Source organism: Salvia splendens, chromosome 19, assembly GCF_004379255.2.
Source record: "Salvia splendens isolate huo1 chromosome 19, SspV2, whole genome shotgun sequence".
NCBI classification, from domain to species: domain Eukaryota; kingdom Viridiplantae; phylum Streptophyta; class Magnoliopsida; order Lamiales; family Lamiaceae; genus Salvia; species Salvia splendens.
The window spans coordinates 2,608,667-2,624,608 of NC_056050.1; the positions used below are offsets into that span (position 1 = coordinate 2,608,667).

Below are 15,942 nucleotides of genomic sequence, written 5' to 3' on the forward strand. Positions count from 1 at the left end.
TTAGTCTGTGTGACGAAAGAAATCAAACAGGTCCGATCAGTTCACACTTCACGACCACACCTAAAATTCCAATAAATAAAGGCAATTAAAAAATTAATTGTTAACCTGAAATCTAGTTAATCTGTAGAAGCACAAATTTCAATTAATAGGAATTTGGAAACGCTAAGGTTTAAGTAGTAAACCTTTTTCAAATTAATAAACACATTCGTTATTTAACTAAGATAGTGATCTTAATTTAATTCCAGGCAAATTTCTACTACTATAAGACTCGAGGCCTAATATTTGGGCCCAAATTTTATACAAGAAAAATTCTTTGACCCAAACCAAACGCTCTCTCTCTCCTCCCTCTTTCGCTCTCACACGGTGAACAGCGCCGCTCCTCCTCTCGCATTCCTCGCTTCTCCGGCGATCTAACCACCGCCGTCGGCCTCCAATTCAGCCTCCGACCATTTGTGCGCCTCCGCCTTCTCCATCAGCAGCAACGCCGCCAGTCCCCCCTCCACTCCACCCCCATTTTGGATTTCCTCATCTGCTCCGCAAACAAAACCGCAAGTTCAGAAACTTAATTATTCCTATTTTGTCTATTATTTAGCTTCATGAAATAGATTGTGGTTTTTTGTTGTTGATCAGTAACGCAATAATTGAGAATTTGAATTGTTTACATTGATCATAAGATGTTTTCCTTTCCCTGCTAGCATTAGAAGACTATGATACTATTGCAGAAACTTAAGATGTTTGTTTAGACTTGCTTTTCCATGGTAGCTTATACTCTATTGTTAAAAAATATTTCCTCGTTCATTTTCAGGGCGATGTTTTCTTATGAGTCACAGGGGCGGTGCTTATGATTTTTTCATTCACATTTGATGAATCTCCATGAACAGAGTAGCATGTTTACAGAGATGACATTGGGAGAAGATATGTATGGGATCGGGATCAAGGACGAGGCGTTCATGATTGATTTTGATCTGGACATTGGCAAATTGTCTGCTTCTCCACGACCTTATGAGTCCTCTTTTGTGGCAGTTGATATACCATCTTTGAGCATGGTTGAATCAGAAGTTTCAGGTTCTGATCTTCTTTCACCTTTTGATTCCTTCTGTGCTCATGAGTCTCTCGAGCAAAAGGACTGTGTAGCACCGGGAACCAATGCTGATGCTGTAGATTTAGTTGGTCAAGCTTACTCGTCTATACAATGCCCATCCGATGGAAATGATACTACTGGCCTTGATGCTTCGGACTTAGCTGTTGTTCCGGAGCCATCTGTACAAGGAGATGGTGAAGCTAATAAGGTTGTGGTTGGTACTGACAAAACCTGCACGCCCAGTCATTCCTTAATTGTATATACATCTTCTCGTAGGCGGAGTGCACGCAATACTAAATCAGGTCAGATTAACGAGTCCCCAAGTTCATCTAAATGTAGAAGAGCAGTTAACAAAAGCTCGGAATTTGATCTAAGTTTCTTTCCAGTAACAAGAAGAAGTAGAAGTTTATCTACGAACCGAGCTCGATCTTCTGTTTGGGGAGATCTGGGTAATATCTTACCAGATATTGATCAAAGCAGTGTGTTTGAGAAAAGTTTAGGTAATGAGCGAAAACTAAGACGTGAGAAAGGCGGGAAAGGAAAAAGAAAGGGTACGAGAGATCAGATAGGTAAAAAATCAATACAGAAAAGTTTGGTTGTCACTGGTCATATTTCATTAAAGGTTAAGATTGGAAATAAATTGTGTACTCCTGGGAATGTTACTGAAAGTTTTAGTGCATCAGGAAAAGATATTTCTGGACTGGTTGATACAAACAACAAGTTGGGAGAGGAAGTCCCAAGAGACTTTTCAGCACCATGTGAAAGGGATTTAAAGAAGGTCATGTCATCTGATGGTTCTGCTTTAAACACACACCTTAAGGTCAAGGGTACTCTGTATAACCAATCCCTTGATACTTCAAGTAACTTCCATGAGATCAGAAGTCTGGAGGAGGTTGATAACTCTCGAACATTGACTGAAATACAGCGTTCTGATGTTGGAACCTCGCCTGATTCAGAAGTTATAAATTCTATTCCTGATGTTTCTCTTTGTGAAAAAGGTTTACTAGATGTACAAGATGGTTCAATTTTGTCCAAGGCACATTCCTCTTCAATGGACAACATATCCAATTTGATTTTATTACCTAAGCACTCCAAGAAAGGAAAGAAAAAGGTCAAGCACCATCAGGCCGACAATTGTGTGTTGGGTAGCAAACTAAGTAGTGTGGGTACCAGAAATAATTCTACAGAAGAACGTGTTTCTTTTAAAGATGTTTCTTGTTTGTGCCCATCACGAGCTGAACCATATTTAAATGGTGAAGACACGAAGCCTTGCTCAAACTCACCAGTCTGTGACACGTTGATACCTTGCAGCAATGGTGCAAAATTTCACAAATGCTCTAGTGCTACTGCTAAGGGAAGGAGCAAGGGCAGGTCTAGAAATTTTCCCAATGAGAAAGAAGCAGCATCTAAAAAGAAGGGAAATAAAAACAGTTTAGATAGTAAGTACCTATTGGTGGTTGTATATGTAGATATATGTTCAGAAGTCCCACTGCCATCCAGAATATGGAGAATGGCCAAAACCTAAAAGCTGTAGCTACATAAAGTCTTTCCTTCACCTTGCTCATATTTTACTTATTTAGCAGCTGGAGAATGTAAATTTACTTATTTCATTTCCCTATTAACATTACAGGAAATGAAGCACCATATGATGTTGGAGGAACTGGAGCATTTAGCAATGGAGTAACTGGACCAATTAACACAGAGAAATCTTCAATTAATGGAGTGAGAGAGAAATATGACCCACCTAGGAATGCATGGGTACTTTGTGATAAGTGCCAAAAATGGCGGCGGATACAAGCGGCTCTTGCTGATCAAATTGAAGAAACTAACTGTGGATGGTAGGTACTCAAAATATTGCAGGTGTACGCTGCCTATATGACCGTATGAATGATCATTTAACAATTAGACATTGCAATTCACAATAAAGTATACTAATAGAGAGATATTTGATTCCTTATTTAAGTGCTTGATAGTTAATAGGAAGATTTACATAAATAGATTGTGTCTGTTTCTCTGCGGGTTGTATATATATATTGCTTGGTCTAGTGCACCACTTTCTGTTAACCTGTGCATGATTTTTTTTGGATCTAGGTGCGGGGTATATCTTTCTTTGACTTAAATATATATCAAGACAGCCTTGTTTATTAGAAATATATAAACTGCTCACCTAATATTTATAAGTATCTGGCAATAGAGTTGCTAGTGTATTGTGTTCTATGTGATTGTGTTCCACCTGAAATTAAATGCCAAGAGACACATTCTTGATTAGTATCAAGATTCAAGGTATATAATTAACTAACAGATTTTTCTTGCTAAATCACAATTTCTTGCTAGAATGTTGTATACATACACTATACCATAAAGGGTTTACAAATATTCTTTTTTCGGTGGTCTTTCCTTTTGGTTCCTTATTTTTTGGGTTGTCCTTGTTTGTGCAAATATTATTTTGTGTATGCCGAATCCAATTTTCAGCGGTTTTGGCATCTTGACACTTCATTAAAGGTGCCCATGCTTTCTTTGATTTATATTTAATTTTGGAAAGTTAGATGTGTATGATTTGTATTTTCCAGAAACGAAACAAAGCTAAACTTTCCTTTTCATATCATACTCATAGAAAATCTTTAATATGTGTTTATCATATTTCCATCTAGAGCTCAATTAAGTTTATTGAACAAGGGGCCAAAGACCTGCCATGAGCTGCCTGGCCCGTATTTGGGGAGAGAGAAACTAAGTTTTTGACATATCACCATTTCTCAATAGTTAAAAAATACTATTAATTAATGAAGTTAACAAAAAACATATGTGTTTAGGGAAAATTATGAGATACTGATCATACTGTTGCTTAACATCATACATGAGTTGAAGCACAAATTGAGCATGATTGGATTTGGGATATACTGTTTACTTTTTGATAAGGATGTTGATGCGTTCATACTTTCTAGAAGAGTGATTGATTTATATACATTTGTTAAGGACTTGCCAAGATAACGCCGATAAAGCCTATGCTGACTGCTCAATTCCTCAAGAGAAGTCAAATTCAGACATTAATGAAGAACTGGAAATATCTGATCGCTCTTGTGACGAAGATGCTTCTGGAACTTTTCGGAAGCTTAATCAAGACAGACCAAAGGGTTTGTTGTTTCTATAATACTGTCACAGTTGTGCCTATGTGTCCCTTGAAAATTGGGTTCTCTATCAGACAGTATGCCCCTCTCCCCTTGACTGAATGTTGAGTTGGTTTTGTTTATTAAACAGTTGCTCTGCAGTCATCGTGGACACTTATTAAGTCAAACACGTTTTTGCATCGAAGCCGCAAAACTCAAACCATTGATGAGGTAAACAGCCCCTTTCTTTTACTATTATGCCCAGTTGTCTGCATAAAGATTTGTATTATTTATTTGAAATCTTTACTGCAGTGTACTTCATGTTGGATATGCGCTATTGTTTAACTCATCTAAGTTTGTTTATCTCATAAAGGTGTTGCTAACGGATGAATAAATATTTTTGATTTTAGCCAGCCAACAGCCCCAAATCTGGGATATGGACATGAATGGCTGCTCTAGTCTTAAAATTTTCACTCACTGGTTTTTGCTCTTTTGTGTACTTGAGCAGTGATTGGGTTCTCAGTGTGTTTCTTTATAAGGTCATTTACTTAGCTGCTATTTGCCCAAGAGGATCCGTTAAGAAAAAGAGTTTTTTAAGCCCCTAAGAAGATTAGCTTCAGAGTTGTTTGATAGTTACATTAAAAATAAAACTAATTCACATGGTTTTTCTCCCACCCCTTTCTTTTTTAGATACAATAATAAGTCATGGCCTCTTTTGAATGCTTGAAGGATTTCTAAGGATATTTAACTTTATATGCTTTGGGTCTGTCTATCTGTTTTAATTTAAAACTAGGCTCCTTTTCTAGTTCTTTGCAATTTGAGTAGATGTTCTGTTTGAAGTGTAATAAATGATTCTTTTGAGGGCTATAAAGAGTGATGCCACAAAATCTTGTGATGCTAAAGTCTCATATTTTGCATCTTTCTTTTTAAATTCCTATTATGTTATAGGGCATTGAGTGGTCCTAACATATGAAATTGACCAATTAGTATAGTTGTATTTTTATTTAAAGCCTGCTGAAGATGCTAGGCATGTCATAATACCCTAAATATGAATTATTAAGGATGCATTACCTAGATGCCATGCACCTCGCTTTTGGGCCATTCAGTGCTGCAATTGTCGTTCTGTGTCTCTCTTGGTTCGTATTCTGCATGTACGCATGCCACTTGAAAATATATCTCTCTTTTTTTCTGTATAACAGGTAATGGTTTGCCACTGTAAAACTCCATCAGATGGAAGAATGGGTTGTGGAGATAAATGTTTGAACCGGATGCTTAATATTGAGTGTGTCCAGGGAACTTGTCCATGTGGTGAACTTTGTTCAAATCAACAGGTGCAGAAAGTTCTCTGTTTTAACTTATATGCAGTTCTCATTTTCACGCCAATAGTTATATTCTAATGCATATTTCATTTCAGTTTCAAAGGCGCAAATATTCTAAACTGAAGTGGTTCAGGTGCGGAAAGAAAGGCTATGGTCTTCAGGCGCTTGAAGACATGCCTCATGGGCAGTTCCTGATAGAATATGTTGGAGAGGTTATGCATTATATTAACTTTTAAGATTTAACCCTTCTGGTATTTAGGAGCTTCACGTGAAATAATTATATTGGTCTTGGTAGGCTGAAAAAGTAGGCAATAATTATCAGTAATAAAGGTGCTATGACAAAATGGTTTATCTTTATATCTTAAATCAATATCCACAGTTGTGTGTGATTTTTCTTCTTTATATTTCCATAGAGCTTCTCTTATTCCATTGATCCCATTAATTCCATCAACAGCTTAATTGATGCGACTCTCTTATTGAATGGTTTATGTAAAGATTGTATCTTGCACGATGCACCTTATACAGCTTTGTGTGCTGTATATTCATCGCAATCTATATTTTTTAGCTGTAATTCGGAAGTTCCATTTTGGGATTAGACTGATCTGAAAAATGAGCTAGGTCTTAATACTGTAATATATTTGGATATTTGATGTTGCAGGTACTTGATGTGCATGCATATGAAGCAAGACAAAGAGAGTATGGCATGAGGGGTCATAAACATTTCTATTTCATGACATTGAATGGGAGTGAGGTTCGTGGTAATCTCTTTGCTACATGCATAAAGTAGGTGACTGTTTCTGTATCATTAAATATGCCTTAGCACATGGTCAAATCTCATCATAATTTTCTGATACTTTCTATCTTTTGTTTTCCAATCTGTTGATCTTAGGATAACTAAGCTAGTTCCAATCACTGTTGTATTTTTGCTTCAATATGTGATCCCAAGTGTCTTGTTTTCATGACATTTCTGGAGGTTGGAGAGGTAACTTGTTGCATTGTTGCAGTCTTACTTGGAGAATCTTTTTTTCTTTAAAAATATTGACGCTGGAAATCAAATGATGTTCTGACATTAAACAATTCATGAAAATTAATAAGATCTTCAACATTTGGTGGTGTTCGTCTTCTCTGTCCTTTTCCAAGGCATCAGATGATTTTATGTGTGTAGCAGTACAGCTCAAGTACCTTAATGTTCGTCTTCTCTAGTATTGTGGTTTGCATTTGCAAAAAATTCATACTGTAGCAGTACAGCTCAAGTACCTTAATGTTATATCCTGCAATCTCAAATTCTTTAGTGTGCTTGGATGTTATGAACTTCTTTCACAAAATGTGGTAAGAAAAAACACTGTTATCTCACTTCTCTCAAGTTCATCGATATCACATTATCCTTGTCTTTGTATTTTCATTTTTTATGTCCAATTTCTATAAATGATATCATGGCACTAAATATATGAAATTCATATCCTCAATATATTCTGGCTTCTACTCCAGGTGATCGATGCATCTGCTAAAGGGAATCTGGGCCGGTTTATAAATCACAGCTGTGACCCTAACTGCCGCACTGAAAAGGTATTACTGTCAGGGAACCTCTCACATAGTGTGCTCTTAATGTAGTTTGTGAATCTGTTACTTTTTATTACTGATTTTTGCAGCTTTCACGTAATTTTTGTTTAACACCCTGTATTATCACACAAGAAATTGTTGCATTTGTTTTCTGTTGTCGTCTCAGTTATGTGTTTTATTTTCACATTTCGATCAGTTATTATGTTTCTAGTATGGTTTGTCAGGCATGGCTAATCTATGCTCTCTTGGAGCTGTCTTTCTCTTTTTATTCTTTTTTTTTCACCCCATTCTGTAGCTCACAGAACACATCAGCTGCCTCCTTGGTTGATGAAGTGCAATCGCGCTTTCATTGTCAGCATTTTGTTGGTTCACATCTCTGTATTATCTCTAAAGATCTTGGTGAAGTGGTTGTTGGCTCTTAGCCAACTATTTTCTCAGAAAAAAACTTGTCTCCTGGTATAAATATATGATCTTGGTTAACTAGTTGGTGGAATTTTAGCCTACTTTTATCTCAAGTAAAAACCTCTCCTGATTCTGAATCAGACCACTTTCGACACATCTGATTAAATGCAAAAGTACCTGAACGCTTTTTGTCTGGAAAACTCTCTCATTGATATAGTATTTCTTATAAGTCAAAATATGAGATTTCCTTATTTATTCACTTAACTAATAAGTACACTTTTATGGATTTTTATTTATGCCATGATCTGCAGCTTTAAAAAATAAATTTTGATTTGGGTTGTCACTATTAACTGAAGACTTTGCTTGGCAGTGGATGGTGAATGGGGAGGTTTGCATTGGACTGTTTACTCTGAGAGATATAAAAAAGGTAATTACCCTTTTTTTCTGGGGAAGTGTTCCCGGGAGGAGGGGGCGGGAGTGATACATGGTATTGCTGCTGCCTTTTGGCTTGCTTCCCGGCTCTTTCACTATTTATATTCTGATTCAGAGAAATTTTCTTTCGGATGATAGTTAACAAGTTTTCTTGGACTTATGTTTGACAGGGGGAAGAGGTTACATTCGATTACAACTTTGTACGTGTTTTTGGGGCTGCTGCCAAAAAATGTGAATGTGGCTCAGCTAATTGTCGGGGCTATATTGGTGGTGATCTAACGAACTCAGAAGTAATTGCTCAGGATGATTCAGATGATGAATATGCAGAACCAGTAATGACTTGTGAAGGAGATATGAGTGAAGATTGGAATGAAATAGTATTAAACAACTCGAAAGATGAAATTGCTAACGAACTACCTGAAAGCATCTATAGTATGGAGAAATGTGTCGGTGCTGTTGGTGAGAGCTTAATAACATCACACACTTCTGACACTTCACCTCAAATAGATGAAGGTGTTGACCCTGCACAGGCAGAAATCAGGGTTGACGATGGGATTGGTGTGTACGATTCTATTGGTAACAATTTTGCTGCTAATGTTGTGGAGAAGTTGAATTACAATAAAACTATGGGCGAGTTCTTGAAACGATATACACCGGTAGGTTGTAAGGTTGAATGTGAAGGCATAGCATCCCAGATGCGAGAGTCTTCCCAAATCAAGGATATTAACTCAGAATTGGATGGTATTGTAAACAAGTCCATGTCTTCTACTCACAAAACAACGATTAGCGTACCTCATAGCAAATCATTGTCCGATAAAGTTGAGGGAAATAGGAATTTAAAGTATCCTACTGTGGAAGGCAGGGATGAACTAGCAAAGTCCAAGTGTCTCACCAAGACTAAACGCTTGTTCACATTAATTAAGAAAGGGAAACCTAAATTGAATGCTTTGAAGGACAAACTATCTCCGGATGTGAATAAGTTAAGTGCAGAACTGCAGAAATCCAAAAAATTGTCAAAAGTTTCTTTAAGCCATCATCTTGAAGCAGGTATTCAGAGATATAGTAGACTATGATTTCTAAGCTATCATTCCTGGTTATCTGATTTAACATGTTATTTAACTGCTTGCAGTAGAAGGAAAGCTGAACGAACTACTTGACCCTGAAGGAGGAATAAGCAAGCGAAAAGTAAGCTTCTTCTCGTAATTTTTGTCTTAATTTTTGGGGATCTGGAGGGGTGAGCATTCGGGTTTCGGTTTGCTTTTTCGCCAAAACCGAACCAAACCCGAAAAACTGAATTTAGTTCAAAACCCAAACCGAATCTGAAAAACCGAACTTTAAAAACCGAACAAAACCGAATTTTTCAAAAAAACCGAAAAACCGAAAAAATATGGAGTATATATTAATATATATATATAATTTAATTTATTTTATATATACTAATAGAATATAAATATATATAATATAAAATTAATAGAATATATATAATACATATTATATAAAATATATGAAAAGAATATATATTATTTATGTGATATAATATATTAAATTAATAGAATAAATATATATAATATTATATTTAAAATATAATTCGGTTTGGTTTGATTCGGATATTCGGTTTTCGTTTTTTTTGCTCACCCCTAGATCTGGTACCATCTTCTCAATTCAAGTGACAAGATCTAGCTAGTTCTTTCTTTTCATTGATTTTGCTAGAAATAATTGTCCATTGCTGATTTGTCAAGACTCAAAATATGTCGTATTGTTTTTTAATACTCCCTCCGTTTCTTAAAAGTAGAAACTCTTTCCTTTTTGGTCCGTCTCTTATAAATATAACTTTCCATTTTAGGAAATGTTTGAACCACATATTACCCTTGCACATCAATTTATTTACAACTCATACCACTAATTTATGTGGACCCATAATCCATTAACACTAATTTCACTACCTTTTCTCTTTCTCTTTCTTACTTTATCAATTTTGCATTAAAACCCGTGTTGTTTCAAAAGTTCATATTTTTAAGAGGCGGAGGGAGTACTAAATTTATGTACATGAGTATCTTTAATGTGCCTATAGATGGATGTTTTCTGCTTCCTAAATATTATGCTTTGATAGGATTCATCAAGAGGTTACTTGAAACTTCTTTTTCTAACTGCTGCAACTGGGAACAATGGCCATGGCGAAGCTATTCAGAGGTACTCAGAAAATACTAATGCATGCTAATTTTTTTGTAACCACACATGTCGCCATTTGTAGGTGAAAGATAACTTCTTGAGTGCATGACATCAGTTTACTTTAGAGATGCTTTAATTCCTCTTTCTGTCTTGCAGCAATAGAGATCTTTCAATGATTTTGGATGCACTCTTGAAGACAAAATCTCGGACAGTTCTGGTTGATATTATAGATAAAAATGGTAGTTATTTTATTTATTTACCAGAAGAAATATATATTGAAATCTTTCTGAAAGTGGAGTAGTAATTAGTTTCTGAGAGTGAGCTATTCTGGTTTTAGGTTTGCATATGTTGCACAACATTTTGAAGCGATACAGGAAAGAGTTCATCAAAACTCCAATCTTGCGCAAGCTTCTTAAGGTAAAAATTCCTGGTTCAGATAATTTTACTTTACCAGATTGATGAACAAATATTTTGATGCACTGTGCATAATTTAACACATTATGAGCGACTCCTTAGACATGAACGATATCTATACTATTTAATCAACATATCATGGCCGTATTTAGTTACATGTCATTTATTTGGGTAGATCTTGTTAATTGCTTAAAGCATTGCGAATTTAGTTGTGGTGTTTCCAACTTTCTCTTGTATAGGGACATTTATGCCGGAAACTTCAATGAATACTGGCACAAGCTTAGCAATTGTAAATGAATTTGAAATGCAAATGGATTCTATGGACAATGCTGAAAAAAGAAGACAGAAGAAAAAAAATGAAAATAAACAATAGAGAGGTGGATTGGGAAAAGTGATTTCAGCATCAAACACATTTTTATGAGCTAATATGAATCTTTAAGTTACACAGGACTAAGTGTCAATAGGCTTATTAGTTGAGGCAAAATGTTTGGGGAAGAGGAGGGAACTAGGCATCCATATAATCATAAAAACTCTAAAAATATTGATATGGTAATGCGATGCTTGAACCTGTGACTTATGTAAATCAATCAAAGCATGTGTACGACGGAAAATGGTAGCAGTACTAATAGTTGTTTGACATATTATTAGAGATATCAGCCCTGGAAATTAGAATTTCAAACTCTTGTCATATACAAATGCTAGAGAGAATTAAAAAATGTCAACTGACAAAATATGAAGGTAAATAATGTGACTCGGAATAGTTCAAGTCTCCCATCCCATGCATAAAAATTCTTGAAGTTTCCTGCTACAGATTAAACTATGCCATTCTCATTCAATGGCTGTTGGGTTGATGCCTAAGATCCACATTTCCTAGCCTGAGATAGCTCAATGATATACCTAGGGACATACTAAATTGTGGCACAAAATTAATTGGATGCAATCAACTGGCTAATAAGCAGATAATAAGAACATAGAGCCACATAATTTTTTGTTGGCCAGCATTAAGGACAGAGGCATATATGTTTATTGAGTTTGTTGAGTGAATGAATATGAAGGTTGCTTGTCCGCAGTTCAGAAGTGCTGCATTCAAAGGAAACAACTACTGAGAAATTCTTAAACATGTTCTCTTGTCCTGTACGCTATGGTTAGCTTCATATCAGTCAAGCAACACATTAAATTTTTTGTGAACTAGATAGCAACTTGCTGAATGCTGTTACATGAAGCATTTACTGTTGTATCTTTTTTAGATCAGTGTAAACTCTGTGTATTATATATTACTAATATATTTATCAAATAATTGCTGACGGCTGTTAAACCATTCTTCTGTAGGTACTGGAGTATCTAGCAACACGAGAGATTTTAACATTGGAGCACATAACTGGAGGTCCTGCTTGTCCAGGAGTCGAGAGGTGATTATAAAATATTGTCTACCATTTCATGTTTTAATGTTATACCAAGATTTATTGGGGTCTTTTGATTTGGATGGAATGATATAAGATCACATGACTGGTGTTCAAGGCACACAATTTTCCAGCCCACTAACCCCTAGAACCTGTGCAGCACTTCATTAGGGCACACACCTAGGATCTAAGAGGCACACCTTAGTGTATGAATTTAATAATATGACGGTGAAGTCTGTTTTTGCTATTGGTAAATGTATCTGTCTTAGATTTGGAAATATTGGTGTCCAATATGATTTTTATGCATGCTTATTTTAATAGTGTAATTAATTGTATTTGTGGTATATGTGCTAATTTGATGACTAATCAATGCTATCCGGTCCGCAATTTCACTGTAATGTCTAATAGTTTCCAACCCATACTGCTAACTGATTCTCATTCTCAGCCCCATTTAAAGGTCTCTCCTAAAATGTTGAGGTGGGTTCTCCTTACCACCATTATGCACCCCAAACTTCACAAAAGCTGTTGTCCAAAGCTTAGGTGAAAAGTGACATACGATGGTAGTATGGTACAATACACTGACAAAAACTATGCATATCAGTCAAATAATAGATAAATGGTTCTAAGAACCATAATTTTTCCTGACAGGATGTATAGTATTTGCGTACAAAAATACCCAACTAAAGATGGTTGTAAAAACTGTTTCCGATAGTCAAACTTGCAACTGTTGTCAAAACCTTTTATGTCCTTCATTTAGTGAGGTTGCGACTCAGGGAATATTAAAAGAATAAACTCTCAAAGTGCTTGTGTTCTTTACCTTTTCACTGTTTTTTATTTTTTTGTGCGTTTGTAATTGTAGTACTCGTAAACTGGTTGGCGCTTTTCTGATTGTATTGTCTCATTTAAATGAATATTGTGTCCATGAGATAGTTTTTAGTGTCTTCTATTTTATTTTTCCTGAATTGCATCTTATTCTGTGTTTTGCAGCTTTAAAGATTCAGTATTGACTCTGACAGAACATGCTGACAAACAGGTAACTTGTATAAATCTGTCACTATGATTTATTCGACTTGCAACCGTTATTAATGACGTGGACTGTTGTTACCATTAACCAGTTTATATGAGACATAAATGTGACCAATTTGTATGCCTTCGAAGTTGTTGGTTGAAAACAGCTGATGTGCTTACTACATAACATAATAAAAATAAACTAAATAAACTATAGCAGATACTTGTTCGATCCACACGTACAGAATTACTGCTTCCCCTCACCCTACCAAGTGTTCGTCCCTTAGGAGTTAGGGGTCTAATAGCAGTTGCCCTTGCTTGGAGTAATCTGCAAGGTTTTAAAAGTGACTATTTTTATGTCGATAAGACCGACCACAGACAGTTATTGGTTTATGCCTTAAGCTAAGTTATCCCTCACCAATACTTTTTTGCCTTCTAAGTTGTTGCATTCCATGGGATGGTTAAAAATTTATGTCTTCTGTGTTCTCTGCTATGCATTATTAAGTGGCGAATGTCCCGTAGTTTGCTAAATCTTTATCATGTTTTACTTGATTACTTCTTAGGTCCATCAAATTGCACGTAACTTCAGGGATAAGTGGATTCCTAGATCCTTACGGAAAACTTGCTGCATGGAGAGAGAGAATGCAGTGTTTGAATATCAGCAGCCTACAAGCCATGGAGGTTTATTGACATCATATGATCATTGGAGTGATAGAGGGAGAAAACCAACAGAAGCCACACACTCTATTGAAACACATCCAGTTACTGCTTCTGGCACAGCAGAGACTTCTACTCCTGAGCTCTCAGCTTCAGGTAGTAGCTGCAGAACCAGTGAGCCAAAGACGCGCAAGCGCAAGAGTCGGTGGGATGAGCCTGCGGAGCACCCACAATCAAGATGTACGAACACTTTGGTAGGTGATGACAAGCATAAGGGCGATGAGGATATCCCTCCTGGGTTTGGAACTCCTTGCAACGGCCCTATGATTCCATCCAATGCTCCTCCAACTGCTCCTGATCACCAAGAAAGGGGGGTGCAAATGAAGCAGCAGTCCCTTAATATTGTATTGGGTCAACAACATTTGAGGTTCAGTGCTCGTATGCCGGTCACCTATGGAGTTCCCTATTCTGTCATGCAGCAGTTTGAAGTCCCACAAGCAGAAGTTACTGATGGTTGGACTACAGCTCCAGGTGTGCCATTCCATCCATTTCCACCTCTGCCTCCTTGTGCCCCTGTTGCACTTGTTCGATCAACATCTGCTAGATGTGCATCATCAAGTGCACCTACAGAAACAGCTGGACAATCTAGTGATACTTGTTTGACCTATCAAACTTACCAACAAAACACAAAGACATGCAGCTCAGATTCATCACATGTCTCAGTTGCAATTGGCCGCCCAGATCTCCAGCAAGGAGGTTCTTGTAACTTGGGAAGGAATTTTTTCAGGCAGCAAAAGTTTACTCATTCGAAGCTCCCACCATGGGTTCGAATGAGAAATAGTCGGGGTTCTGCTGGGAACATTGCCAGAAGTGGTTTCTGAGGAGTAGATGTAGCAAACTCAGAGGACTGTAGGAGAGATTTTTTATGTGAAATTCATTGGTATTTGTTTTGGAAAATCAGCCTTAATTATAGGAGCTGTTGAAAAACCATCTGGTTCTCCTTTTTGATGTATTACAATTCTTTGCTCACATTCTGACAAAGGTGCATTATTCTTTTGTTGCTTCAGCTTTATCTTCTGTCATATGCTACGGTGGCTCCCATGCCCTGTTCTACAAAACATACCCTTACTTCAATAAGGAATTCAGGTCTTACCTTCAGGATGGTACGCACCCTTCGTTCTTCCTTCTTTTCCTCGTTTTTGTCCAAAAATATGTCTGAATTAGATATGTAGGCCATTCTTGTAACATACTCCAGTATGCGTTAGCGTTTCATGTTAGACCTTGCTCGGATTCATACCATATTCGGCTTGAACCCATAGTTTCATGTTGGACCATGCTCAGATCCATACCATAAGACATCACTGAAGTTGAAACACAGCACCATGAGAAAAAAGCAGCCATGTTTTGAACAATGATGTTAGTAAAAGTCTTTTCATTTTCTTTCAGTAGTGCAACAAGATCGTAGCAAAAATCGATGCAGTTCTCTAATATTGTTCAAGTAAACTTTTGATCTGCAGAGAGTACCATGTTTTAAACAGTGTATTGTGTCGTCTCCACCCATCAAAATACTTCCCAATCACTTTTATGTAGCTGGGCCTCTTCTTCTCCAGATTCCAGTACTTCGTGAGGTGTGGTCTCGTAGCGACATATTTCTCTTTCAGATTCAGTAGCACCAGTCGACTCAGAAGAGGGACAAGTCCGATATCTGCAAGGGCGAACTCCTCACCCAACAAATACGTCGTTTGACTTAGTTTCTCACCTGCTTCATCAAGAATTTTCTCCAGATGTTCCTCGCTTCATCTTAGGTTTCTGGGTCTTTGAGCTTGTCTTCTGCATCGTACGCCTCTTTCAGCTTACGGTGATATGCACTCGCCAGTTCAGCCATCCTTGCGATGATCACGTGCCTTAGGAATTTAGTAACCTTGAGACGATACTTAGGTGGGGTGTGCGAAAGGGTGAAGAGCTTTGGATTCCATCGCTGTATCTTGTATACCCATTCGACGACTGGATTCCTCTCCACCACAAGTGACCTTTGCGAGTCTTTCTATGTACCTATATTTCAGTAACGATTAAACGTATAACTCTTACAATATAACGAGATAACAAAACAAGAGATCATAGATGTCATAACAAGTCTTGTTCAAGATGCCATCGAAAAGCTACATCAAAGTACAATGTCAGTATTCCGAACATGTTTGATCTCCTAATCCTTCAAATACGTAATCATAACTTGACGATTAATCCCAAGAAACTCAAGTAAGGCGACGTACTGGATGATCTCAATGGTGTCAAACAAGACATGGGAACCATTCTGGAAAATGGGAAGCTTTGCAGACGGGTTCTTCTCGAAGGATCTAGAATCGAAATTCATGCCCATGATAGGATTGACAAGAAAA

The 15,942-nt window shown here is 36.9% G+C and overlaps 1 protein-coding gene across 5 annotated transcripts; it reads left to right on the forward strand.

Moving 5' to 3' along the window:
• Nucleotides 1–313: 313 nt before the first annotated feature.
• LOC121778614 (histone-lysine N-methyltransferase ASHH2-like) lies at nucleotides 314–14,618 on the forward strand. 5 transcript variants are annotated; one of them, XM_042175996.1, is made up of 19 exons: nucleotides 314–552; nucleotides 806–1,650; nucleotides 1,765–2,520; nucleotides 2,712–2,919; nucleotides 4,055–4,212; nucleotides 4,337–4,416; nucleotides 5,385–5,516; nucleotides 5,600–5,716; nucleotides 6,163–6,255; nucleotides 6,993–7,070; nucleotides 7,837–7,893; nucleotides 8,069–8,945; nucleotides 9,028–9,083; nucleotides 10,009–10,088; nucleotides 10,224–10,306; nucleotides 10,405–10,484; nucleotides 11,811–11,890; nucleotides 12,869–12,914; nucleotides 13,453–14,618. In XM_042175996.1, the coding sequence occupies exons 2-19, from the start codon at nucleotides 864–866 to the stop codon at nucleotides 14,425–14,427; spliced, it is 4,743 nt and encodes a 1,580-aa protein (XP_042031930.1). In that variant the 5' UTR covers nucleotides 314–552; nucleotides 806–863; the 3' UTR covers nucleotides 14,428–14,618. The 5 variants fall into 5 exon arrangements, with proteins under 5 accessions (XP_042031930.1, XP_042031929.1, XP_042031928.1 ...); XM_042175995.1 differs by having other exon boundaries at nucleotides 806–1,383; nucleotides 1,468–2,520; XM_042175994.1 differs by having other exon boundaries at nucleotides 314–557; nucleotides 806–2,520.
• Nucleotides 14,619–15,942: the final 1,324 nt, after the last annotated feature.

Bases quoted from the DNA above. Each gene is read 5' to 3' on its own strand.
- LOC121778614 (XM_042175994.1), top strand. From the start codon at position 864: ATGAATCTCCATGAACAGAGTAGCATGTTTACAGAGATGACATTGGGA. The intron at 5,717-6,162 runs GTTATGCATTAT...TTGATGTTGCAG, and splicing joins TGATAGAATATGTTGGAGAG to GTACTTGATGTGCATGCATA. The intron at 8,946-9,027 runs GTATTCAGAGAT...AACTGCTTGCAG, and splicing joins AAGCCATCATCTTGAAGCAG to TAGAAGGAAAGCTGAACGAA.